The 23,745-nt window shown below is 40.1% G+C and overlaps 4 protein-coding genes across 13 annotated transcripts; 2 read left to right on the top strand and 2 right to left on the bottom strand.

The window, feature by feature from the left end:
• Window positions 1-2,789: 2,789 nt before the first annotated feature.
• klf1 (Kruppel like factor 1 (erythroid)) lies at window positions 2,790-5,947 on the bottom strand. The gene is made up of 3 exons (XM_010766257.1): window positions 5,852-5,947; window positions 3,470-4,277; window positions 2,790-3,010 (listed from the first exon to the last, which is right to left on the bottom strand). The coding sequence occupies exons 1-3, from the start codon at window positions 5,924-5,926 to the stop codon at window positions 2,835-2,837; spliced, it is 1,059 nt and encodes a 352-aa protein (XP_010764559.1). The 5' UTR covers window positions 5,927-5,947; the 3' UTR covers window positions 2,790-2,834.
• Window positions 4,273-14,266, top strand: cunh22orf23 (chromosome unknown C22orf23 homolog). Of its 10 annotated transcripts, none has more exons than XR_797872.1 (9): window positions 5,868-5,958; window positions 7,958-8,117; window positions 10,366-10,463; window positions 10,853-10,915; window positions 11,184-11,357; window positions 11,531-11,662; window positions 11,980-12,080; window positions 12,239-12,416; window positions 14,203-14,266. XR_797872.1 is itself a non-coding variant. In XM_010766251.1 (9 exons), the coding sequence occupies exons 4-9, from the start codon at window positions 10,373-10,375 to the stop codon at window positions 12,350-12,352; spliced, it is 675 nt and encodes a 224-aa protein (XP_010764553.1). In that variant the 5' UTR covers window positions 5,868-5,958; window positions 7,958-8,117; window positions 9,742-9,852; window positions 10,366-10,372; the 3' UTR covers window positions 12,353-12,658. The 10 variants fall into 10 exon arrangements, 8 of the variants coding, with proteins under 8 accessions (XP_010764556.1, XP_010764553.1, XP_010764554.1 ...); XR_797871.1 differs by having other exon boundaries at window positions 14,165-14,251; XM_010766251.1 differs by lacking the exon at window positions 14,203-14,266 and adding an exon at window positions 9,742-9,852 and having other exon boundaries at window positions 12,239-12,658.
• On the bottom strand, window positions 12,412-18,929 carry LOC104941189 (MICAL-like protein 1). The gene is made up of 6 exons (XM_010766247.1): window positions 18,717-18,929; window positions 18,211-18,301; window positions 15,420-15,493; window positions 14,326-14,440; window positions 14,190-14,236; window positions 12,412-13,780 (listed from the first exon to the last, which is right to left on the bottom strand). The coding sequence occupies exons 1-6, from the start codon at window positions 18,919-18,921 to the stop codon at window positions 13,644-13,646; spliced, it is 669 nt and encodes a 222-aa protein (XP_010764549.1). The 5' UTR covers window positions 18,922-18,929; the 3' UTR covers window positions 12,412-13,643.
• Window positions 18,930-19,261: 332 nt separating this feature from the next.
• Window positions 19,262-23,164, top strand: LOC104941207 (MICAL-like protein 1). Its single transcript, XM_010766275.1, has 6 exons — window positions 19,262-19,287; window positions 19,774-20,240; window positions 20,318-20,378; window positions 21,101-21,525; window positions 22,602-22,936; window positions 23,018-23,164. Exons 1-6 carry the CDS (start codon window positions 19,262-19,264, stop codon window positions 23,162-23,164), a joined length of 1,461 nt encoding a protein of 486 aa, XP_010764577.1.
• The last annotated feature ends 581 nt before the right edge of the window (window positions 23,165-23,745 follow it).

A 23,745-nucleotide genomic window follows, 5' to 3' on the forward strand; every position in this document is an offset into this window, starting at 1 on the left:
TAGCCAATCAAACCGCGTGTATGCTGGGAGAGACACACCGCAGGTCATTTCCTCATATTTCAAAAAATGGAGGAGAAATTAGTCATATCGTTAGGGAATCACCCGGTCTTGTACGATCAGTCCCTGTTCACCTACCGGGATACAAACCGGAGGAGCCAGGCATGGAGGGAGGTGGCAGAGACAGTGGGTGAAACTGGTAGGTTTTCGCCTGTTTNATCGTGAGATTTTGAGTGACAACCTCCTTCCATCAGCAAGGGCATTGAAGATGAAATGTGGCTGGGTCTTTCAGCATGACAATGATCCCAAACACACCGCCCGGGCAACGAAGGAGTGGCTTCGTAAGAAGCATTTCAAGGTCCTGGAGTGGCCTAGCCAGTCTCCAGATCTCAAACCCATAGAAAATCTTTGGAGGGAGTTGAAAGTCCGTGTTGCCCAGCGACAGCCCCAAAACATCACTGCTCTCGAGAAGATCTGCATGGAGGAATGGACCAAAATACCAGTAACAGTGTGTGAAAACCTTGTGAAGACTTACAGAAAACGTTTGACCTCTGTCATTGCCAACAAAGGGTATATAAACCTATCCCCTGTGTGCCTTGGCATTGACCAAATACTTATTTTCCACCATAATTTGCAAATAAATTCTTTAAAAATCAGACAATGTGATTTTCTGGATTTTTTTTTTCTCATTTTGTCTCTCATAGTTGAGGTATACCTAGGATGAAAATTACAGGCCTCTCTCATCTTTTTAAGTGGGATAACTTGCACAATTGGTGGCTGACTAAATACTTTTTTGCCCCACTGTATATACTAATAAAGGGCTGGCTTATCTAAAACTCAGTCTCAGTGGATGATTGTTTGCATGATAGGATCGAGGAGAGTACCCATAGAGTCCAGTAGAGGGCGGAGCCTGTGAGAGATATAACACTGGGAACATTTTAATGTGAGATGTTGAGGGTGATCTTTCATTTGAATAAAGCCAGATGTTAATAAACTCAAACAAAATCCCCTTTGGTGCTTGTAGCACAAGCAAGTTAAGTTCTGTTGGTCTGTATGTATAAGTATGCTTCACAAATGTTGTTAAATCATGGTGTTTGCTTTTCTCTGTTTGTCTTCCCTCAGGGTCTACTATCTGTGCAAGGGTATGCGACAGAGATAGAGAGAGAGGAGCTCTGTAATGTGATCACAAACTCCATCATCTGACATAATCAGGAGGATTCCGTGAGTGCTGAGTTACATAAGAAGATTTTCTTTCCTAGCACAACCCTCACCCAGATTTGAAACAACTGCCACAGACTGCCACCTACAGGTCAAGTTCTGACATTACTTGTGAGGATGACTCATGAAATGCCTAAGCTCTTATGTATTCTGTAAAAACTTTTTGATTCTGCTTTATACAGGGCAGATGTATCTTAGAGTAAAGCACTTACAACACTTAATTTACATATGATATAACTTGTGTTAAAGTCAGCTGCCTAAAGGGACCCTATTACGCACATTTTCAGATTCATATTTGTATTTAGTGTCTCTACTGTGACATGTCTCCATGCTTTAATGTCCAAAAAGGGGGGGGTGGGGGTGTGGGAGAGAAACAACTTTGAGATTTAAGCCTTTGCAGACCATTTACATGAAAGAAATCGATATAACCAACTACGGAGGAGGAAAAAAATTGTGTCAAATGTAGAGTCAGCTTTACAGCATTAGTGGTCTTTATTACAATTTTGAAAATGAAAACAACAATGAAAAGACTTTAAAGCACTCTTTTGAGGATAGAAAACACTGTACAATAATATATTTTCCGTTGATAAAAAAAGATTATGTAAATAAATATGTTGCTTTTAATTTTAGATGTAAATAAACAACTGAGCGAAAAATGCAGGTTATTTACAGTTTTAAATGCTGCTTGATGCGAGAGACAAAAGCATAAATTATGTTCTTCTTAAATTAATAATCCCCAAACAGACAAACATAAAGGAAGGCGACAAAAATGCATAGCTCTCCATTTACTGTCATCACATAGTTTAAAATATGTTTTATGGTCTGGTTTTGTATGAATTACAAGCAGGATTACTATGAACTAAACCTGTAAATGGAAATCAGACTAAGATATCATAAAAGCAGAAATGTAGCGAAGCATTAAGCAGTCATGACTCTGTTCAGCGTGCCATGAGATACTACAACTGTGTATTGTCTTATAACCCGTAGTACACACAAATAAATATAAATTTATTTTTGTAGGTCGTTATTTTGTTAGTGTTAATGTTTTCTGTATACATGCCAACAGTGTACAGTGTTCATCTAACTGGCTCTTACAAAGAATACTGATTTTATATCTGTATTGCTATTTTTATTTATAAGTCAATGAGAGAACAACCTAATCTCTTTTTACATTTGAGTCCTAACATCTTACTGAGAAAGTCTTAATCTACTCCAAAGTTTTGTATAATGTATGCCTTGATTATCACTGTGAGTTCACTTAATCTCATCTTGAGCCTAGACTGTTAAATGAAAGGAAAACACGGATCCAATAGTGTAAAATATGGCATTTCTTTAGCCAAAAATCAAATAAAAAAGTGTAAGATAAATTAATTGTAACAAGCCTACCAATAGTTGTGTTTCAATCCTCATGTTGCTTATCTACATGTGGGCATGTGTTTACCAGCCAGATGATCAAGTGCAGATTTCAAGGTAATATTTTGAACATTTTCAGTTGATTTCTTAGGTCGCTGTCGCCCCAATTCTGCTGATCAGTGTACTGATTTGGGTCATAGAAAAAAACTTGAACGAATAACAAATATCAAAAATTATGCCTGTTTATTTCTGTGTGTGTGTCAGCATCAGATGTGTCTCTTCATGTGCAGAGCCAGGTGGTCGGAGCGGGAGAAGGCCCTCTGACACATTAGGCACTCGTAGGGTTTTTGTCCCGTGTGCTTGCGGTAGTGACGCGTCAGCTCGTCTGAGCGGGCAAATTTCCAGCTGCAGCCTTCCCAGGAACACTGGTACGGCTTTTCCCCTGAAGAGTAAACAATACAACCGAAGATAAATCACTGAGTCACATATTTAAGTTCTCCTATCAGGCAAAATGCACTTTTGTATGTCTTTTATACATAAATATGTGTCCCCGGTGTGTAAGGGAACTAAAAAACAAAACCCTCTCTTTTCCTCCGTACCCAAATCTTTAAAAACGAAGAACATGTTATGGCGTTTCATCACGGCAGCATTTAGCTGAGTATCTGGGTAGACTTCTTTTCTTTTTTTTAAAGCTACGGTCACAGAATCAGCACTTCTCTAACAGGGCTGAAGTAGATATGAGGCATGACTAGAATGGGTGATCTTTTTTTTTCTTTTTTCAGCAAAATACTTAATCGACATGTTTTTTATATATTTGTATATGTCTGAGACATATAATATATGCCTAAAAATAGCATAATAGGTGACCTTAAAGACTAATATATTTTTCAATGGGGCTTACCTGTGTGCGTGCGCAGGTGAGCCTTGAGGTGTGAGCTCTTGGTGTAGGTCTTGCTGCAGTTGGGGTAGTCGCAGCAGTGGACGGCAGGCCTCTTTTTCCCCATAGCCCTTCGACCGCGCTTCACCTCCTCCCCACAAGGGGGCAGCTGGGGGCCCATCAGCAGGGTCTGCTGGTGGAGAGCCAGGTGACTGGAGGCCTGGCCGTGGGTGTAGTCACAGAAGAGGTTGTGGTTAAAGTGTGGCATGTAGCTGTAGTGTCGTGGGTCAGGGGTCACGGCTTGATGTGGGATGAACCCTCTGTCGGGGAGGGGCACCATGGAGGGGTGCTGCTGGGGGTAGTAAGGGTTAAAGTCCCAGGATGAGACCTTATTTCCTCTGCTGTGCCTCTCCACACTGCCTCCCTGAGGGAAGCCGAACTGATCTACGTTAGGTAGACTATGAAACCTACCCGATTGGTCGCCGTTGTAACCATGGTGATACAGCTCCGGCTGGACGGAGGGGAAGGTCTCAGCAGGGGGCAGGAGCTCCATCAGGCAGCCTGTGTTCACCTGCACATGCTCCTGGGCTGGTTGCTCATGGTACTCTGTGTGAGGGTCCGACTGTGGGGGTCCCTGATCCTTGTTATCCAGAGAGGGGTCGAGGTCGGGAGATGGACTGCTCCATTCAGACAGCAGGAACTCAATGTCCCAGGATTCTCTGCTGTCATCCTCAGTTATTTGCTGTGAGACCTGTAGCTGTTCAGAGCCGCTGGGCGACAGTTTGCTGCTGAGAGAGTCCAGAGGGAGAGAGCCGCCCTCTGACTCCCACACCTAGACCATGTTGGAGAGCAGAAGTCAGGATGAAACAGGGAAACCAGTGTGACAAGAAGATTCCTGCACATGATTTTACATTTAAAGAATAGGTCACTATTTTCATCATAGGGACAAGTTTGGCTTTTAATTGTTCAAAAATGTTTGCAGTGTAATTGCATTTGACATAATAAACATTTGATGTTGCTCTGTATCTCAGAAGAGCACCTTCAGCTCATTAAATACAAATAAATAAACTATTTAGCCAAAATATGAACACCCGAACACATTATGTCTGTTTGAAAACCTATTAAAACCCCAAAAAACTGAAAATCATACATTTTATTGTAAGGTTGAACTACTGTTCCTTTCAACAAAATGTGACTATTTTCCACCAAATTGACCCATCTGTATGTGTTGAATACAGTTTTTGGCATTTAGTAAATAAAAAAGAAGTACATTCATAATTAATTATTTATATAAAAGAAAAAAGGTATATCAAGGGTTAGAATTATAATTAAAAAAAGGAATGAATATTAAAAGTTATAACCAGGAATGGAGTTAAAAAAACAAGTAAATGAACTCAATGTAACTGAAATATAATTTTAATAAATATTATGTTATGACAATTAATAGACACACCCATATGTCTATGTGTACATTGAAAGAGTTACTGGGTGCTGCATTTGCTTCTTTTGCTCATACTGGTTGTTGAAAGATGAGTTGTAGCTAACTTGAGTCTGTGTTAATCCCTCATTCACCAAGTATCTTCTACATTTTCACTTTCAGTGCAAAATTCTACCTTTGTGTTAGAATCCCTCCACAGTGGCTCAGTAGGGAAACACTGTCATCGGAAAATTTAGAGTGGGAAATTTGGACTTAAAGACTGTAACTTCACAAATTCAATGAGTCGTCTGGATGAAGTTCACTTTAGGGAGGGAAATGTTTGCGGCCACGATGGACAGCACTGTCACCAGTAACTCATAATGTCCGATAGACTTGAAAAATGAATTATAATCTAATAAATGTATTGAAACGGGACATAACATTTCCCTTTTCAGGCTTTTTTCAGATAATGAGCTGCAGTGGAAGAAGCATTTAGATCTTTAGCTTAAGTATAATAACACCACAGTAAAATTCAAAGTGCTACTTAAGTAAAAGTACATTAGCACCAAAATATACCTACAGCACCAAAACTAAAAGTACTTATAATGCTGTTTGGCAAAGTAAAATATAATATATCAGTGGATTGAATTTTTACAAATACAATATTTGTCTCCATAATTTGTAGTGAAATAGTAAGAAGTACAAGTACCGCAAAAATAAACTTGTACTTGAGTAAATTAACTTTTCGGACTTTTCACAAATAATTTTTTTCATACGACATTAGCAGATGACTTAAACAACTTCCAAAAAGTGCACTGAACCAGCCTTAGTCTCCAGTTAAACATGATAGCGTTCAGTTAATATCAAGTGAAATAACGAATCCTTTATCTGTGAAACACATTATGATATAAACCATGAGAATATCCAAATCAATTGTTTTCTCTCTGTCACTGTGTAGGATTGAAACGATGAAGTCGGACGATACTTACTTTCATATTGTCGCTGGACTGAGCGAGGCTGGAGAAGGAGCTGAAGGAAGGGAGCGCAGCCTGCGTGACAGCCATCGAGCACTTTGATATACAGACGATTGTCAGAGGTAGGAACACAGAGAACTTTCTTTTGTTGCTTTTTATTCTTCACATGACCATCCTCAGCTAACAGAAAGTCAAAGCCCAGTTTAGCAGGCCGCCCGGCCCAGTTACAGTCCGCTAAAAGGCCCAGAATGAGGATGTTAAAGCTGCCTCCTTTTCTCCATTACCCCCCCACTATCTCTCCCTCCTCTCTCTTGTCTATCTCTGTCAGCTGCATGTCTCACTTCAAATCTCTCTTTTTCATGTAGGTTTTGACCGTTAGTAGGTGGAGCGTAAGTGTGACTTACTCTGCTCGATTCCTTTTTTTATTCCTTTAAGATTGAATGTTTACATTCTCACCACATTCAATGTAATCCTGTTCTGTGGGATTCAGAGCAAGGAACTCATGAGCGCTGAGCTGGCACCAGAAATGCATCTTTTATTATCCAGACGAAAAATGTAATTTTACTTCAGTACTTAACTGAATCGGTTAATTTCCCCAGTATCTTTCAAAGGGCAACTACTTACAACCTTTGATTTGCAAATAAAATAAAATGCAAAAGTAATATAAACACAACTACTTATGGCTGCAATGTCAAAAAGGAAAATGTAATATTAATATAAGGATGGAAAATACTTTTGTGATTTTTTCTTTTAATTACAAAAAAGTATTGCTGTGTCTTTCTTTGACAGTGACTCTTACCTACGTCTAGCAATAAACAAATCATCTCAATGACGAGTGGGTTTGTCATTGGATGCCTGAAAATACATCCAATGACAATATTGAAAAATACAATATGAGAAAGTATAAATAACACAAATTGATTGATTTGGACCAGAATGCAGGTATAAAACAGTTCCCTCAAACTCTAATGCAAATGTATATGTGACGTAGAACCCCGACATGTTCCACTCACTCACTTGAACCAACACCAAATGAAACAACCCAAGGACAAGGTGTAAAAGTATTTTGTATTTCAAATACAATAAACAAATTGTCTTTTAATTGTGTTCTATTAAAAAAGAAATGAGCAAGCGGCCTATATTTCTAAAGATAGAAAATAGCTAAATATATCAGGATAATGCAATTATTACAAACAAGTGATAGAAAATAGAAGAGGTAGCAGTATTATAGACTGCTGATAAATGATCCACTAACACTGCAGAGTAATACTCTCCATGTTAAGTGAACACGGCTATCAGATGTCTGGTTGCTATCTTATAAAGCATGCTTTGGTACTGAGTGCACAGTGTGTTGGTGCATACCAGGAACTGTGTGTTCACATGTAGTGTGTCAGGCTTTTATAATAAGTCAAAATCAAGATTCAAAGTCGTTATTGTCATATGCACAGTATAGCTACAGTATAGAATTGGCAATGAAAAGTTCCAAGCTCCTCAAACATTGAAACATAGTTATATAACATAATTGTCCATGGTCTTTCATTACAAAGCTACTTCCTGTATTAAAACCAGATGCAAATATGAGTAAATGTGAGTAAACAGATGTTGGTAGAGCCCATAGACAAGGAGAACAAACATGCAATACAGATCACAATCTATTTTTCAGTTGGCAATTTAAATATGTTCCTCTTTTTTGAGTAAATAATAGATTTACAGTCATGTTTAACAACACAACCAGACTGACTGACTGACTCCATAGACAAATGGCACATTAACAGTTTATTAAAATACCCAATGATTAAAGATGAATTTTATTAACAGATGCCCAAGATAAGGTTTTGCCGGCTCAGACATCATCAACATTACAATTTATAACACTTTACAAAAGACATAAAACCGCAATAAAATATACAAAAGGCAATAGAAAAAGACATAAACAGGATTTAAAAACATGAATTCATAGCAGGAGTGAAATAGCTTTAAAAAACTCAAATAAAATGAGACAGAAAAAAGGGGGAAAGGGGGGGGGTCGCTCCCTGTCTCCCAGTGAGGACATGCATTTGTGACTTCTGAGAAGACCTGTGTGTGAAAGGTGATTATGTTCTGGCTGCTGTTTATCTGCAGACACGAGGCCGAGCAGGCTGCTGTCTCCTCACAGATAATGAACTCCTCACGGCTGCTGATCCCTGATGAGGAGCCAGCGCTGATAAAGACCCTCTCGTCCCTCCTCACAGTGACGACTGCACATGCTCTACACGCAGCCCCTCTATGATCTGAACACATTGTTTGTTTGTTAGTTTGTTGTCCTTACAACACCTGTGATACTATCATACTCCCAACTACAAGTTTAAAACAGAAAGTCAATAAAAGAAGAAGAGATATTGTGTAGTTGTTTGATCAAAAAACTTGCTCTAGTAATCCAACTGATTATCAGAACATGTCTTTTGATAGTAATTGTATAGTTTCATGGTTTAAATCATCAGAAGTGGAAGAATCACTCAGATCTTGGACTTCAGTAAAAGTAGAAATACCAAAGTGTAGGAATATTCAGTTACAAGTACAAGTCCTGTATTGACAGAGTTATGCAAGTAAAAGTAAAAAAGTATTTGTATCTAAATATACTTAAAGTACCAAAAGTAAAAGTACTCATTATGCAGATATATTTGCAGATACATTGGCCCATTTCACAATCATATATTGTGTATATATATTCTGTGTTTTATCAGGCCTGTAAAGGTGGAACAAGTTTTAAATATTTTATTTGTAGTAGCATGTGAATTGAATACAGGTATAGCTAAAGTCTTATTTAAGTGTTGATCATATTGTTTATCATACATCTATTCATCTACACAAATGTAGTGGAGTAAAAGTATACTATTTATTCGGTTTTGTGGTGGAATAGAAGTACAAAGTAACATCAAATGAAATTACTCAAGTAAAGTAGAAGTACCACAAAATTGTGATTAAAGAGAGTACTTGAGTAAATGTACTTATTTACTTCACACCACTGTAAATAATAATTAGCTTGCATTGTACAAAAAGGTTGCATTGTGCATATCTTAAAATGAGCTCCACCTAAACCAACAGTTAAATACAGCTTTTACTTCCGCTAGTCAAAGTACATTTTAGTGATTATGTGTATTTTACTTTGGGTTTTCAATGCAGGACTTTTACTTGTAACAGAGTATTATTTTTGACAGTGGTAGGTATTTGTACTTATATTTAAGCAAAATGCTTAATCCACGGCTGGTCGTACCCTAAATAATTTAGGAATATATAAATATCAAACACAAATATACCCTAAAATGCTTATGGACTTATTTGGGAATAATATAGATGCTATGCATATAGAGCGTTTAAAGTTAATATAAATTAATTAAGAAGCCAGAGTTTCTTAAATCTCAATCTCTACATGTATGACAGCCATTCCATTGTCTGTTGAATTCCAACACAGAGAAAGGTTGTCTGTAGTTTATAGAATATAATAAAAAAACATGAATTGTACTCAAACACATAGGCCAAAAATAGTTAAACCAGAGAAACTGATAATGCTGCTGTGGTCTCTTCATTTTTTCCAGAGCTGTATGTTATTTCCATTCTAAATTCTGACTTTGAAACATTTATTTATATTGTTTTTAGTTTGTAACAAATTCATAATTAGTTTTGCACATTATCAATCGAAGTACCAACACAACCTTATGTCTGTCTCCATCTAGTGGCCATTTGTTAAAACTACATAGGCCTATCTACATAAGCCTACTACAAATAATAATCACTCAGATCCTTTTGTTGTTAAATAAACTGAGTGAGTTGAGTATGTAATCTAGTTCCAAAAGAAAAGGAAAAAACTATAAAATGTGTGTTTTATTATGTGTCTAGTCTAAAATGCGAACATTATGCACCTCCAGCGGAAGAGCTTGAAGCTGTTGTTAGTTGCTATGACAACATACATACACTGCCGTTTGTAACCCGGAGGACGACCGACATTAGGACTTGCTACAGGAGAAAACTTATTTAAAGTGAGTTATTTTTGTATTATTGTTAAGTATTATCGTGTATTTTATGCTACTCTTACAGTGTCAACTTATTTATCACCCTCTCTTAGCATATAACTGTCAAAGTTAGTTTCCTACTAGCAAGTGCACCAACCCTTGTTAATGTCAACACAATCTAAGCTGCATTGTGCTATTTCAGACAAAGTTAAGCATTTTTATCGATGATTTCTGTACATTTTGGAATTCTTTTTGAACAAATAATGCATCCAGCATGCCTTATCTGTATGTTGACCTTGCAGCTGTGATCCAGAATCTGCCCAAATCCCTTTTAAAGCTTAGCTGCTTCCTAACATAGTATGCTATATGCAGTTCAAATGATTTACCATTTATTTATTTTGTCATCCCTAGAAAGGAGCCTGCCCCCCTGTTTAGTGAATTGTTCATGTTCACAAAATCTGACATGCAGCTTTCAACAGAACAGAGACCATGCTGAATGAAGTCCCAGGGGTGCTGATAAGTTATTTATGTGTGTTTGAGGTTACAGATGGAGGCCTCCTCACAGAGCAGAGATGGAGGACTGTGGAACAAGCCCAGAGCGACCCAGTACAGCCAGCAGACCCAGGACCTGCTGAGACGTGAGATGATGCACATATTGATATTCTAGATATTCACACAGGAGGTGACGTGTGTCTGAGTGTATTTAAGCCTGTGTGCACTTATGATTATGTAGGCTTGTTCTTTAAAATAAATACATGGTATCGACATAACTACAAGTAGATTCAGCATTGTGCAGACCTAAAACAAGTTTTAGTATGTTTGTTATCCATTTCACAGCCTGGTTCTTCCAGAGGATTTATTTTTATAACATTTGCTTTATTTATGTACAATTTTTAGATGTGATGATATATTGGATAACATTCTCACACTTGTTCTATTAAGTCAGCCCAAGTCTGACTGTATAGGTTATATGTAATATGCCCACTTGGTCGAATGCCCATGTGAATCTGTTTCTCCCTGGGCTCAGTAATGATGCAGGAATCAAGACTCAACAACCTACAGAGAAAACAGATCAACCAATGCCTCAAAAGTAAGTGTTCTACCTTTGAATGAGAGGTGGGGGGTTTGTGTGATACTATTTTATTATAAGAACACATGCAGTTCGTACATTTGATATATTCTTACAATGTTTTATGATGAAATGATCATGATGGATATTCTTATTACAGAACCCACCATATGATAGTGTTAAACATCCAGATCATAACATAACCTAATAAATATTTCTTGAAACATTAAGCCTTACATTTTGACCATTTTGAAAAGGTCCTCATTGATCTATTTTACATTTCCCTCAGATGGAGCAGCTTTACCTCTGAACTCTGACCCTACACCATCATCTTCACCCGTTCAGCTGAAAACCAGTAAATGTGTCCAGAAGCGTGTTCCAGGGAAGCCTCAGAGACGCAGCGCTGAGTCCTGTCGCTCGGATAACAGCTACGTCAGAGAGAAGTTCTGTCCTGGTCCTTCAAGTATGTCGAAACTGACGTCATTATTATTTATCCTGATTGTATGACTTTGACTTACATTTCATATTATTGCGTTATATCGGATTTTTTTCCTCACTAAACGATGGTGACCTGTTTCTGTTCTGTTTTCTGCACCCTGAGAATCATTCAGTCTTCACTCTCGTTGTCCAACCTAGGAGACTTGGAGAAAGAGAAGAGGAGGCTTCAGAATATTTTGGCAACAGGAGAAGAAGAGCCCAAAGCTTCCCAACATGTTTCTGCCTGTCGGAACCAAGAGGTCGCTGAGCAGAGAGACCGCTATCAGATAGGTGAGGCTACAGACTGTATGCGGTAAATTAGAACATATAATATCACTTGGTTTAGTTTTACAAAAATATAGTGTGATTTGTTCAAGTAATATAATATCAGGAAAAAATAAAAGTCATATGCGTAATATACATATACTACTGTATGCCTTTTTCTGGTATTTTTGTTGTACTATACTGTGTCATTTTCCTGATATTAACGTTTAGGGTCCAGTGGACAAGTGGTAGGACGGGCAGAGGTAATGAGGGTAAGAACCTCACTTGGAGAGAGAGGGAATATCCTTTAGAATGCATCTAACAATAACATGTCTGTTCTGTAGTTGTGGATGAGATACAGGAGAGGAGACAGTTCCTGGCAGAGATGGGCTCACTGGGTCAGGAGAGGCAGTACACCAGCATCATCAACTCGGAGATATCCCACGTAATACGAGCTCAAATGATTAAGGATTTTGATATCCTATATAATGGCATTGGTTTAAGTCTGTATTCAGACATTTAGGTTCACAGAAAAAAAAGAGTATTCTTCATTCTCTCGTGAACTGATATTGTCTTTTCCGCTTTGTCACGACTCCATAACAGAGGATCCGAGAACTGAAGGTGTTGGAGAAGACTCGCAGTCTGACATTTGAGAGGCAGGTCACAGAAAAAATGGCGATAAAAGAGACAGAAGAAGAGAAGACTCACTGCCACTGACATTTAGTCATTGCTCATGATCTGTATCACGCACTAAAGTTACAAGAAACATGAAGGACTTGCAGTAAGTTATTTTATTCCTCTGCCTTCCAGTGTCAGTATGTTTTGTAATAATCCTGCTGCTGTTTGAGAACATGTGGCGCCACAGAAGCCCTTGGTTACAGCCGACAGGACAGGCACAGAGCAGAGACACAACGCAGACTACAGTTCAAATGGAGGACTAACAGGAACAGAATGAGTAAACATACTGACAGTTACATCAAACAAATGACGCTGAAATTAAATAAATGGCACGTACAAACAATATTAACACTTTCTTTCCTATACACTTTTAAGGCAATACATGGAAACACACAGAAAGGCATCGTAAAATATAAATTAATGATTGCATATTCAGGTTTCTCCCCAATGGTTAGTCTGTTATAAGCTGGTGCTTTGCTACAGTTGTTAACATACTGTATATCTGCCTTTTCTAATGTTCATTATTGCATGTGTGACCTTTCATACTGATACACTTTCTGACACCTAAAGGTTATCTACAATACTTATCTTCAGAGCGTTCTAAATCAATCTGATTTCCAGTCACACAACTTCCTATTAATACTGTATATCTACGTCGTTCACATCCACGTCTTTGATGATATGCATTTACACAAGGGACATCATCGCAAAAGTATCACAGGAGAAATACAAAAAGGGACCCATAGACAGTCATAACATAGCAGCTAGAAGAGCTTAGGTATGCATTGTTGATCGAGCATTTCATGAGTAGACGTTGCTAGATAAAGATAAAAATAAACTCGTACCACAGGCTCAAACCAGACATAAAACCTCAGATATCCAGCTTCTTATCTTTGGGTTTCAGGAGCAGAGGGTAATAAATGTGTCAGGAACAGATTCAAACCAATACAACACTCAGGGGTCAACTGTGGAGCTGGGAAGCCTTGATAAAGGCCTGAAGGGTCACACACGCTGTGCAATGACAAGGAGAGTGAAGCAACAAGCAACCAATCAGTGCAGTCGTTTACAACCTGCGGGTCACCTCAGTTGCTTCAAAGGCTTACAAACATGTCCGCTCATAAAGCAGCCGTCATACCGTCTCTCTAAAATCACACAAAGGCAACAGAAAAAAGGTCACTGGAGAGGCATGGAGTAAGGAGTGAGAGGTGAGGGGATTCTGGGGGACAGTCAGACGACCTCCTCTTATCTTCTTTGCTCACATCCTTTTTTTAAATCTGCCTTAGTTGTTAAAAAAAAAGTCTCATATCCTCTTTGAGGAGAAGCGTTGTGTCTACGGGGATTTCTTCTCCTTGCGGGGGCTCTTGCTTGGTTCCCCTTTATGGCTCAGCCTCTTCAGCACCTTGATGGGTTTGAACTTCCCCCCTTTCTTCTTCTGCTGCGGCTCGACCTCCGGGTCCTTATGGAAGTCTGACGAGGAGGAAAATGAGACCGCAAATTGCTATACAATTCTTAATGTTTGTAAAATCAGTACAAAATAAAAAAGAAGAAAAAAAGTATGAGAAATGTACACATTTCTAAAGAACCTATAGTTAGTCTTTTTTTTTATTATTCTCTTGCTTTATATAAATTATACTTTTGTATTAGATTGCTAATTATTTAGGTTTTTTAATATTATTTTTGAAATATTTTCTTCAAGTTAAATAAAAAAACTGCCTTCAAATTAAAAAAGGCAAACTATAAGAAATCTTTTTTTTTAATATATAAAATGAGCTTGTGTTTTGAGCAAAGCCTACATGTATGGACAAACTAAGTAATTAAATAGATAATAACATGATAATCTGTGACCCACAGCAAATGGATTCACTCCTCATCATACCTTTTTTCTTCAGCATGGCCTCCATCAGTTTGTCCTCCTCTTCATCCCTGTGACAGAATGACACGTGTTAGATTGCTGTTAGAAACAAAGTATGACTGATCAGAGCTGCAAAGATTGACAGGAAGCAGCAGGTTACCTCTGCCGGTCCTGGTCCATGTTGTTGACGATCTGGTTCCGCTGTTCGATGATCGTCACCAGCTCTGACATCAGCTCCTGATCCCGACTCTTGTCCTCCTCCGTCCAGTCTTTCTCTGAGGAGGCAAAGGATGATACAGAAGGATTTCAGTGTTTTTTTTATTGTATTAATATGCAATGGGAACATGGTGCACTTTGCAGGAATACAGTGTGCAAGTTAAAAAGAAGGAGTTAAATTCATGTTAATAGAAGAAATATATAAACGGATATAATGAATGTGAGTAGAGTAGGTTTTAGTGAATGTGTGTGCAAAACTTGTCACAGATAAAAAAAGAAGTCAGTGATTATACTTTAAAGGTCACCAATCATGCTATTTTTAGGCAATAGCATAGGTCTCTCACTTCCTGTTTCAAAAGTGCTGATTTGGGGTATAACAAATAAAAAAAATAAAATTGATTAAAAAAAAAAGGAGGGGGCTGAGTTCATGCGGGAGATTCTACCGGCAGATTCTGCCGTGATGAAACGCCATATCATGGATTATCAAGGATTATGTCTGAAACAGTATGGAGCTCAAAGGCTTTCTCTGTTGCCAGTTATACCACAAGGTGAGTTCCTTTTTATTTCCTGCTTCTTCACACACATGCTCTGTGCAGTACAAGTTAGCTCTGAGTGTTAGCGATGCTAATGTAAACATGCACCGACCATATTACGTCCAAAACAGTCGGGCATTGTTTCTGATAGCAACGTTTCTGATAGGGCCGTGGGTGTAAAGCCAGCCTACATTTCCGATATTACGTCACATCGGACGCAAATCTGGATCAGCTCCGCTGTAGCCCCGTTTTTTGGGATTGGGGTACGGAGGAAAAGAGAGAGGGTTTTATTTTCTGACGCTGCGTGAGTTCCCCGACACACCGGGGACACATATTTATGTATAAAAGACATCAGAAAGTGCATTTTGCATGATAGGTCCCCTTTAACACAGTGTGTGCAGATGTACAAATTACATTTGGGTTGCTGATTTTCTAAGCCAAGCATTAAACACAGTCATGAGTCAGACTGTAATGACTCTTGTTAACATGGTGAGGTCACACACACCTGGTTTGTTGAGGAGACACCTGAGCTCATACTCCACGTCAGCCTGCCTCTCCTCCAGGTTCTGCTGCTTCGCTCTGCAGAGAGCAACACGTACACAGTATGTTACACCGACACCGCTAACCTTTATTCATTAACATACTTTAACACTACCTTACATTCAAGGGGCCCTAAGGCATAACAGGGCCTCTTAAAGTCTTCACGTAAAAATAGTTATGGACCTACACTTTAAAAGCAAAGGATTCAGAAGAGAAAATGCCTCATCCTCTCTGAGTAACTAGCAGGAAGGAACTCGGCTGATTCGCTGCACTGAATAATTCCGCTGCTATTACATACAGGCTTTGAATTTTTTACAACAACTTACCCTGCACAATAATTACCCCGCTCCCAAGTAACTGAGGGAGAAATAACCGATGAAGGCCTATGATCCAACGCAGGGCCCGGAAGCACTATTTAGAGACCCCGGGCCAGCATTACGTACTTTCCACTTGCCCACTCGGGCCACTAAAAACATTGCTTTAAAAAATAAATAAAAGGTCCTATGCTATAGGTATTTTGACAAGAAATTTTGTTAAATTGTTTTGTTTATTAACGCTACAACATAGCGTTTCGTGAGACGGTTGTCGTTGTTGGGTGAAAAGCAAGCAGCAGTTTGCTGCGGAGCGCAGCGCGAGCAGACTCCCATGTGGGAGCGCGCTCCTTGACTACAGACTTTAGCGCCACCTAACCATTCGCCAAAAGGTTTTTAATACCAACGGCAACCGGCCAAGTGCCGGGAAAAAAACAATCTTCAAATCAAAGAAAGTCACCGGATCACAATATGATGCCAATATAAACAAGGTCTTTTGACGGCTCTGTATATCAATGCCGACCTACATGCTGAAAAGTAAGTGAAGAGTAGAAAATATAAAAGGTATATTGGCTATAGGGAATTGTCCCAGCAGTTTAGGACAATGAAGGTTCTATTACAGGGGTGGCCAACCAGTCAGAGGTTAAGAGCCACATTTTTTCTATGTTACTGCAAAGAGCCACATCAAACACACAGTCACTGATACCACTTGTTTCAGTTTTTTGTTTTCTGGAGACAAGATTTCAACCACGTCACTGATGCATTTTTGTGGCATTGGGATATATATTTTTTAAATCCTCTGGAGCAGAGAGAGGAGCTGTGGATTATTGTTATTGATTAATGCATCAGTGTTTCTTAGGGTCAAAAACACTAAACTCACAACTTAAAATGAAAGCGTTTAGTTTATTTAATAAAAGAGCACATGTTCAATGTGAAAAGTGACAGTAGTTACAGATTATTTGCAATTTGGTGCTATATATATATTTAAAAACATTTTTTTATATATCATTATATAACACCTTGAATTGCAGGGGGGGCGCGGGGCTCCGTTGGCGGGGGCGCAGCGCCCCTCCAAGACAATGGTAGGGGAAACACTGGATGTTTAATCAACGATAGGTTTTCCCCCCCTCAAAGGTGATTGGTTCACTGCATCGCAGGTATTATTGTGATTGGCTCTTGGGCCACATCAAAATTAGACGCGCTGTCATCCTTTCATACTGACACCTGACACCACACACACACACGTAGGGAGAGCCGGGACGAAAGTAACACGGGACGAAAGTAACGAGCGATTTTATCCGAGCCCAAACAACTTTGACCGGCCAAATTACGTCAGAATGATCAGCATTCGATTCTTAACAGACCTACTAAATATCAGGTTTAACTGTCAGGAATAGTGTTGTCACGATACCAACATTTTGGTTTCGATACCAAGTCAAGAATTGCGATTCCGATTCTTTTTCGATACTTTTCTTAAAAAAAGTCTTAAACGTAATTATTGTGCTTTATTTCACACCAGAACCAGAAGCATTACACAAACTTTTAAACAATGAGAAAAATAAATAAAATAAATGACAAGAATTCGTATTAAATAAAAATGAATACATTTCCTACAGACAGGCCTCGTGGTGTCCGTAGGCTCGCCCTCACTGTCAGAAATATAGCTCAAATACATCAAAATGTCGCTTCTGGCGTCTTTTTTGTCAACAAGCCGAGGNGGGAGGGACTGCAGGCACGGCTGCACTGCAGGGATTGGAAGCAGAGCGCTGAACACACACGGCTCTTATTAAAACTGCGCTTTCTCACCGGAGTACTGTCGCCCGTCATTCTTAAAGTACCGATACTAACGAAACGGAGGAATCGTAACGTTTTTAACGGCAGGGTATCGAGGTATACCTTTCAAGTATCGGTACACCGTGCAACACTAGTCAGGAGTCAGTGTCTCTCCCCCAAACTCACACATATACAATTCGATATGAACTGCAGAGCCGCATGAAACTAGGCAAAGAGTCGCATGCGGATCGAGAGCCGCGGGTTGGCCACCCCTGTTCTATTACATAGCCATTACATTTCTAACTCCTAATGACAGGAAGGCAGAAAGCACATTATACAAATAATAATAATACTCATAATAATGATAATAGCAGACATTTAAAAATGACCACAATATCGTTATTTTAATAAACCAAATATGAACAATTGAGGAAAACGAGGAAGAACTGATGATTCAAATGTTGTAGTACAAGTAGTAATGTAGTTAGTGCATAAATTACTATTGCAACAAATGTGTCTGGGACATTTTCTTCATTATTAGTCGATGTTTTGGACGAATGCTCCGGGCCAGTGGTTACAATGGTGGGCCCAGTGATATTAATTAAAATTCCACTGGCCCGAATTTGACCCTTAATGTCTACCCCTGCAGCGTCTGCTGCGTCTCATACTCACGTGTAGACCAGCTCAGCCTCTCTTCGTACTAAAAGATGTTTCTCATGGATGAGAGTGAACCAGTCCACCAACAGGTGCTCCTCATCCTCATCTGAAAACACAACAGAGGAACACAGAGATGTATTGGTCATGTTTCTGTTATTATGCATTGTTCTTTAAAGGTGATATCTAGCATTATTGCCATCCCAACCCCACGTTTTATAATCCTCAATGATGCTTTTGTGAGCTTTTTAGGTAAAAAGCTATTTCATTTTAGAGGAGGTATGCCTTTTTGGGTTTCTACTAGAACCTGTTCTAATTTTCCAAAACACATTATTTCTCAACAGAACCGTCCGGTCTGCTCTTGCAAAGCTTGCATTTTTCCGTGAATAGAGCTTTTTGGTACTTTCACTGTGTATATTTATAGACCGACTTCATAATATACAAATAGTTGAATTATCACTTGTATTTGTTTTACTTGTACAAAAGTAAAATAAACATCTATGAAATGTAGTGTGATGTGTTACCGTTGGGGTTGTCCCTCAGCTTCTTCTCCAGCTCCACCCCCCTCTGCTCCAGCTCGTCCAGCTGCCTCTCCAGCTGACCCATCTCCCCGTGGATGTCCTCCACCGGGATGTACTGGTCTGACTGCACCTGGAGGCATGGTGCGAAAAACTTCCTCAGCCATTCCAAATATTGTATTATATTCCGATGAAGTCTTAAAAATGTCATAGTGTAGTTTTCCCATAACAAATTAATAAGAAGTACGTCATAAAGAAAAGGTAATTAAAATAAATAGTAGTTCAATGTCATTAAAGAGGATAAGATTTCCTTTTTCTTTTGTATTTGTTTCACTTGTGCGATACTCCTTTCATGACTACAAGGAAGTACATTACCGTGGCTATTTTCCCAGTGCTGATCTGAATGATGATATATATATCAACAGTGACAGGAAAGTATGATGCTTATCAAGGTAAATGTGTTCTGTAACTGTTGTAAAATGATCAATATTAAGAGCTTTCTGCACATCTATGCATACAGCTTATCTATGGTGCGGCTCCAGGAGAGTAGCATGCGGAGGCTCATAGCGATGAGATAGTAGGTTCAGGTTCCCAGAAGGCAAAGTGCAAGTCAATTGTTCTCTAGTGATCCTTCATGTGAGGCGCTTTTAAAAACATCTAATGTAAAAGTTGTATTTGTGGCTTGGATGAGTAACAGAAGAACATCAGCCAGAGAGAGAGATGTTCCCCGTATCATTCAGGCTCAGAAAACACTGGCAACATAGGAATGTCTTTTTCATTTAAAAGGTCCCATGTCATGGCCATTTCCACTGATCATAATTCCATTGTTGAGGTCTACTAGAATAGATTTATATTATGCAATTTTCCAAACTCACATTGGTTTCTCATACAGCATCTCTGTAAACTACGTGTATTCACTGAATTTCACTCTCTGCCTTTAACGGCTCGTTGTAGCTCCAGTAGCTCCGAGCTACTGGAGCTACAACGAGCCGTTAAAGGCAGAGAGTGAAATTCAGTGAATACACGTAGTTTACAGAGATGCTGTATGAGAAACCAATGTGAGTTTNGAGACGTCAACAAATGAGACTGAGACGCCAACAAATGAGACTGAGACGCCAACAAATGAGACTGAGACGCCAACAAATGAGACTGAGACGTCAACAAATGAGACTGAGACGCCAACGAATGACTCTGTCCTAGTTACCGCTGTCACAACAAATACTGCAGACTTTGTGGAAGAAGCAAAAGAGACGGAGGGCAGTCTGGAGACCGAAGTGACACCGCGCTCTTCTTCTCCTCCAAACCCCTTTGATGAGAGCGACGAAGAAGAAGAAGAAGTGGAGAAAGAGGAAGAAAGTAAAACACCAGCCAAAGTAACGACCAATGGAGATCTCCCTTCTACACCGCTCATTCATCAGGAAGGGGCCAGTCGGCCAGTACCGGCCCCCCGCCGCGTTGCTGAGCCCACCCCCCCTCCTCGCCCTGCACCACGTGTCCGCCTCCCTCGCACGGCAGACAGCCCTACAGTCGGTGCGTACTCACTGCATAATATAAATGTTTACATGTAAAAATATGCACCTGTCCTCACAATGTTCTTAATATCACAGGTGAACACCAGAAGCCTCTGATTCCTCCCAAACCTCGAGAAATTTCACGCTCTCCTGGAAGGTAGCTGAACTTCTGTTACTGGCCTCTTTTTCTATCCATTGCCACCAATGCATCATCCTTAAAAGAATAAGTCACCCACAAAAGCAATCATGTAGATATCAATTTACTCAAGCCCTGTTACTTTTCATTCTTAAAGAAAACATCCAAAAACGGAGAAAAGTCATCATGTAAAAGGTGGCCATGTTTCACAACTGTTAAAAAATATATCAAATCATTATTTTTATAAACTCTCACACAAAGCATGTAGTATAATCCCTGTCTCATTTAGCCAGTAGCATGCTAGCTACCCGAAATACATTTTACAAACCTTTTTTCGTATTTTTTGGTGTATTAAATATGATTTTGTTTTATTTAAAATGCATGTGTTTGGGAAACAGTGAGCCTATGACTGGATAAATAAGACTTGAATAATATTGTAGAGTTTGTTAAAGGATGTTACGATATAGTGTTTGATTCATTAAGAATATAATGCATTTTTAGGCTCTTTAAGTTCACCCTAGAGGGAAGCCAGAAAAACAAAGTATCAGAGTAATTTATATACAATTGTCATTTTGTGGGTGATGTTTCTTTTTTGGAAATCATATAATCATATCTGTCTCAGTTCTAATTTCCATCTCGTCACAGCATGTAGTTGTGTGCCCCTCCGTTTCTGTTTGGTTGTATTTAGTTGCCTCCCCCCCTGTGTGACCCCTCCCTCCCTATCTGTGTGTCTCACTGTCCAGCCTATCCAGTGGCCCCCTTAAACCCAAAGACCCACCTTGGCTGGCCCTGGTCCAATCAGACACCAAGAAGAAGAAAGCCCCTCCCCGTCCCCCTGTCGGACTGGCAACCCCTCCCAACACAGGCTCTCTGTCCTCTCTCAAAGGGGAGGGCTCCAGACCCAGCACCCCCCCTGCGCCCGCGAACCCATTCGACGATGATGACGATGAAAATGTGGAGGTGGAGGAAGAAGAGGGCGGTGAAAGTGCGATTCCACCCACTGTTGCGGCGAGTCACCCGTGGTATCGCATCACCCAGGCAGCAGACACCCCAGGAGCAGACCCTCCACCCACTGGGGGGAGCTCGTCCCGCTCAGCCAGCCCCGCGAGCGCCAAGAACAAGAAGCGTCCTGCCCCTCGGGTCCCGAAGCCCCCAACAGGTCAACAAGGTCAGTTTGATCAATGTTTCATTTGGATAACGTCAGAGGTTGCACCATTCCTAGCTGTATGCTGTTTTATACAAGAAGGAAGACATTTAACATGTTTTAATATAATATCCCCCCACCACAAAGTCTTTTTTGAAGGGGAACATGCGTTTGCTCATGTTGTAGTTCCCTACACTGCTAGTGCATGTTATCCAATAACAGCATTGAGTGGAAAACAACAAGTCTTGCAGTGTTTCAGTTCATGGGTATTGGAATGGAAAATGGGATGAATATTGGATTAAAGATCAAGGAAGATATTTTAGCCTTCTTTTTTTCCCGATCAACCTCTACCCAAGGTACCAAGACAAGCGTTATTCATATCACCATCGCATTGCCAAAATAAAAATAAATGATGTGTGTGTGGGTTTTCTTACATCCCGAAGCCCCTTAAGTGATAGCATTCATGAATAACAGGCAATGATTCTTCTATAAAAGCCTTACCCTGTAATGATTCAACCTCTTATCTTCTAGATGAGGCTCAGGAGAGAACCACCAGTGTGTTATTGTCTTCCTAGCACTAAATAATCCTACACAAATATGATGTCTATAAGCTGGTGTAATCACTGTGAATAGAACATGCAATCATATTTTAATGGGTTGTTTGCGGATGGGAAGTCCGGGATATTTTGAAAACACTTAGAAACTGAACAGAGGTTTTATAAAGATGAGTTTTCTAGCTACATAAAGCACAGCTTTATTTTGAAATGCCTGTATTATGTGCCATACTTTTTATCGATTTTAAAACATACATTTAAAACATACTTTCAGTGATTTTAAAGCCAAACGCCTTCAAATAAATAAATACTTTGTACTTCAGCACAGTTGAACTGGAACAATAATGTGAAAGTACAAACATGAGGTGTGTGATGTTATAAATCGATGTTCATTGTTTGTTCTCTTCTCCACCCCCTCTCCACCACGATCTGTCTCGACTTTGATTCCCGTTTCATTTCTGCTATTTTCACTGTTTTCTTCACTGAACCTTCGTCCCGCTGCAGTCCTCCCTCACTCTCAGCCCTCCTCTTGCTCCCCCTCCCCAGCCCTCAGCACAGAGAGTCTCTCCTCCGGCTCGGACCTCAGCTCTTTCCACCCCCCGCTGGGTGGGGGTCCCAGCAGCGACCAGGAGCACACCTTCACCAAAAGTGTCTCTGAGCCCTCCATCTGTTCCCCCTGCGACTCTGTGGCCTCTCCTTCCTCCTCCTCCACCGAGCGCCTGCCTCACCCTTTCCTCAGCCCCCACCCTTCTCCATCATTTGCTAGCTCCGCTCCCGCCACCCCTCAGAGCAGTCGCAGCTCTGGGACCCAAGGGGCCGCAGCCCCTCCTCCGAGACCCCCCACGACCCTCAGCCCATTGGCCTCAGGAGCCGCCAATAAGGTACCAGGTCCACCTCCAATAGAAGCAATAAAACAACAATCTGCACATTATGTTTCAGCTGCATCTCTTTGCTCATTTCAGCGGATCTGTAAGGAGAACCCGTTCAACAGGAAAGCTTCTCCCTCTCCGTCTAAATCCAAATCCAAACCACCAAAAGGCCCCCGACCCGCCAGACCCCCGGCCCCGGGACACGGCTTCCCTCTGATCAAACGCAAGGTACAGAAGTAAAAAATCTACTACAAGGACATTTCATGACATGCTGTACCAGGACTTTTACATTATTCCAGACTTACTAACTTAATAGGAATATTACAAATAATATAAAATAAAAACATACGAGATAAAACTACAACAATGAATCATTTAAAGGTCCCATGTCATGCTTTTCCAGTTATTACCCGTCCCCTTCTGTGTTATGAAGGTTTTAATGCATGTAAACGGTCTGCAGAATCACAAATCTTCAAAGTACACCCTGTAGGGAGTAAAACTCTAACACAGAAAATACCTCCCCAAAACGCCTCGTTGGAGATTCATCACTGATACGTCATTGTCCAATGTTTCTTCCGGGTACCGCTTAACGTCATGCGGTACCCGGAACCAAATGGACCAATCCGTGGAGCCTTTACGTTACGTCCGCGGAGCCGTTACGTTAAGCCCACGCTGATTGGTCCAAATTGACCAATCCACGGACTTCCTCTCTCTCTCTCTCACACACACACACACACACACACACACACACACACACACACACACACACACACACACACACACACACACACACAGTGCACACATAAGACATATGTATGCAT

The sequence above is a fragment of the Notothenia coriiceps genome, unplaced genomic scaffold (assembly GCF_000735185.1).
Source record: "Notothenia coriiceps isolate Sejong01 unplaced genomic scaffold, NC01 NC01_scaffold00003273, whole genome shotgun sequence".
Lineage (NCBI taxonomy): Eukaryota > Metazoa > Chordata > Actinopteri > Perciformes > Nototheniidae > Notothenia > Notothenia coriiceps.

Coding starts and splice junctions, on each gene's coding strand:
- klf1 (XM_010766257.1), bottom strand. CDS start 5,926: ATGGCTGTCACGCAGGCTGCGCTCCCTTCCTTCAGCTCCTTCTCCAGC. Junction 4,278..5,851: donor AGTCCAGCGACAATATGAAA/GTAAGTATCGTC, acceptor AACATGGTCTAG/GTGTGGGAGTCAGAGGGCGG. Junction 3,011..3,469: donor TCACCTGCGCACGCACACAG/GTAAGCCCCATT, acceptor TTTACTCTTCAG/GGGAAAAGCCGTACCAGTGT.
- cunh22orf23 (XM_010766249.1), top strand. CDS start 8,080: ATGCTCTACACGCAGCCCCTCTATGATCTGAACACATT. Junction 10,464..10,852: donor GACCCAGGACCTGCTGAGAC/GTGAGATGATGC, acceptor CCCTGGGCTCAG/TAATGATGCAGGAATCAAGA. Junction 11,358..11,530: donor GTTCTGTCCTGGTCCTTCAA/GTATGTCGAAAC, acceptor TGTCCAACCTAG/GAGACTTGGAGAAAGAGAAG.
- LOC104941189 (XM_010766247.1), bottom strand. CDS start 18,921: ATGACATTTTTAAGACTTCATCGGAATATAATACAATATTTGGAATGG. Junction 14,441..15,419: donor GTGTCTCCTCAACAAACCAG/GTGTGTGTGACC, acceptor TTGCCTCCTCAG/AGAAAGACTGGACGGAGGAG. Junction 13,781..14,189: donor GGCCATGCTGAAGAAAAAAG/GTATGATGAGGA, acceptor CCTCCTCGTCAG/ACTTCCATAAGGACCCGGAG.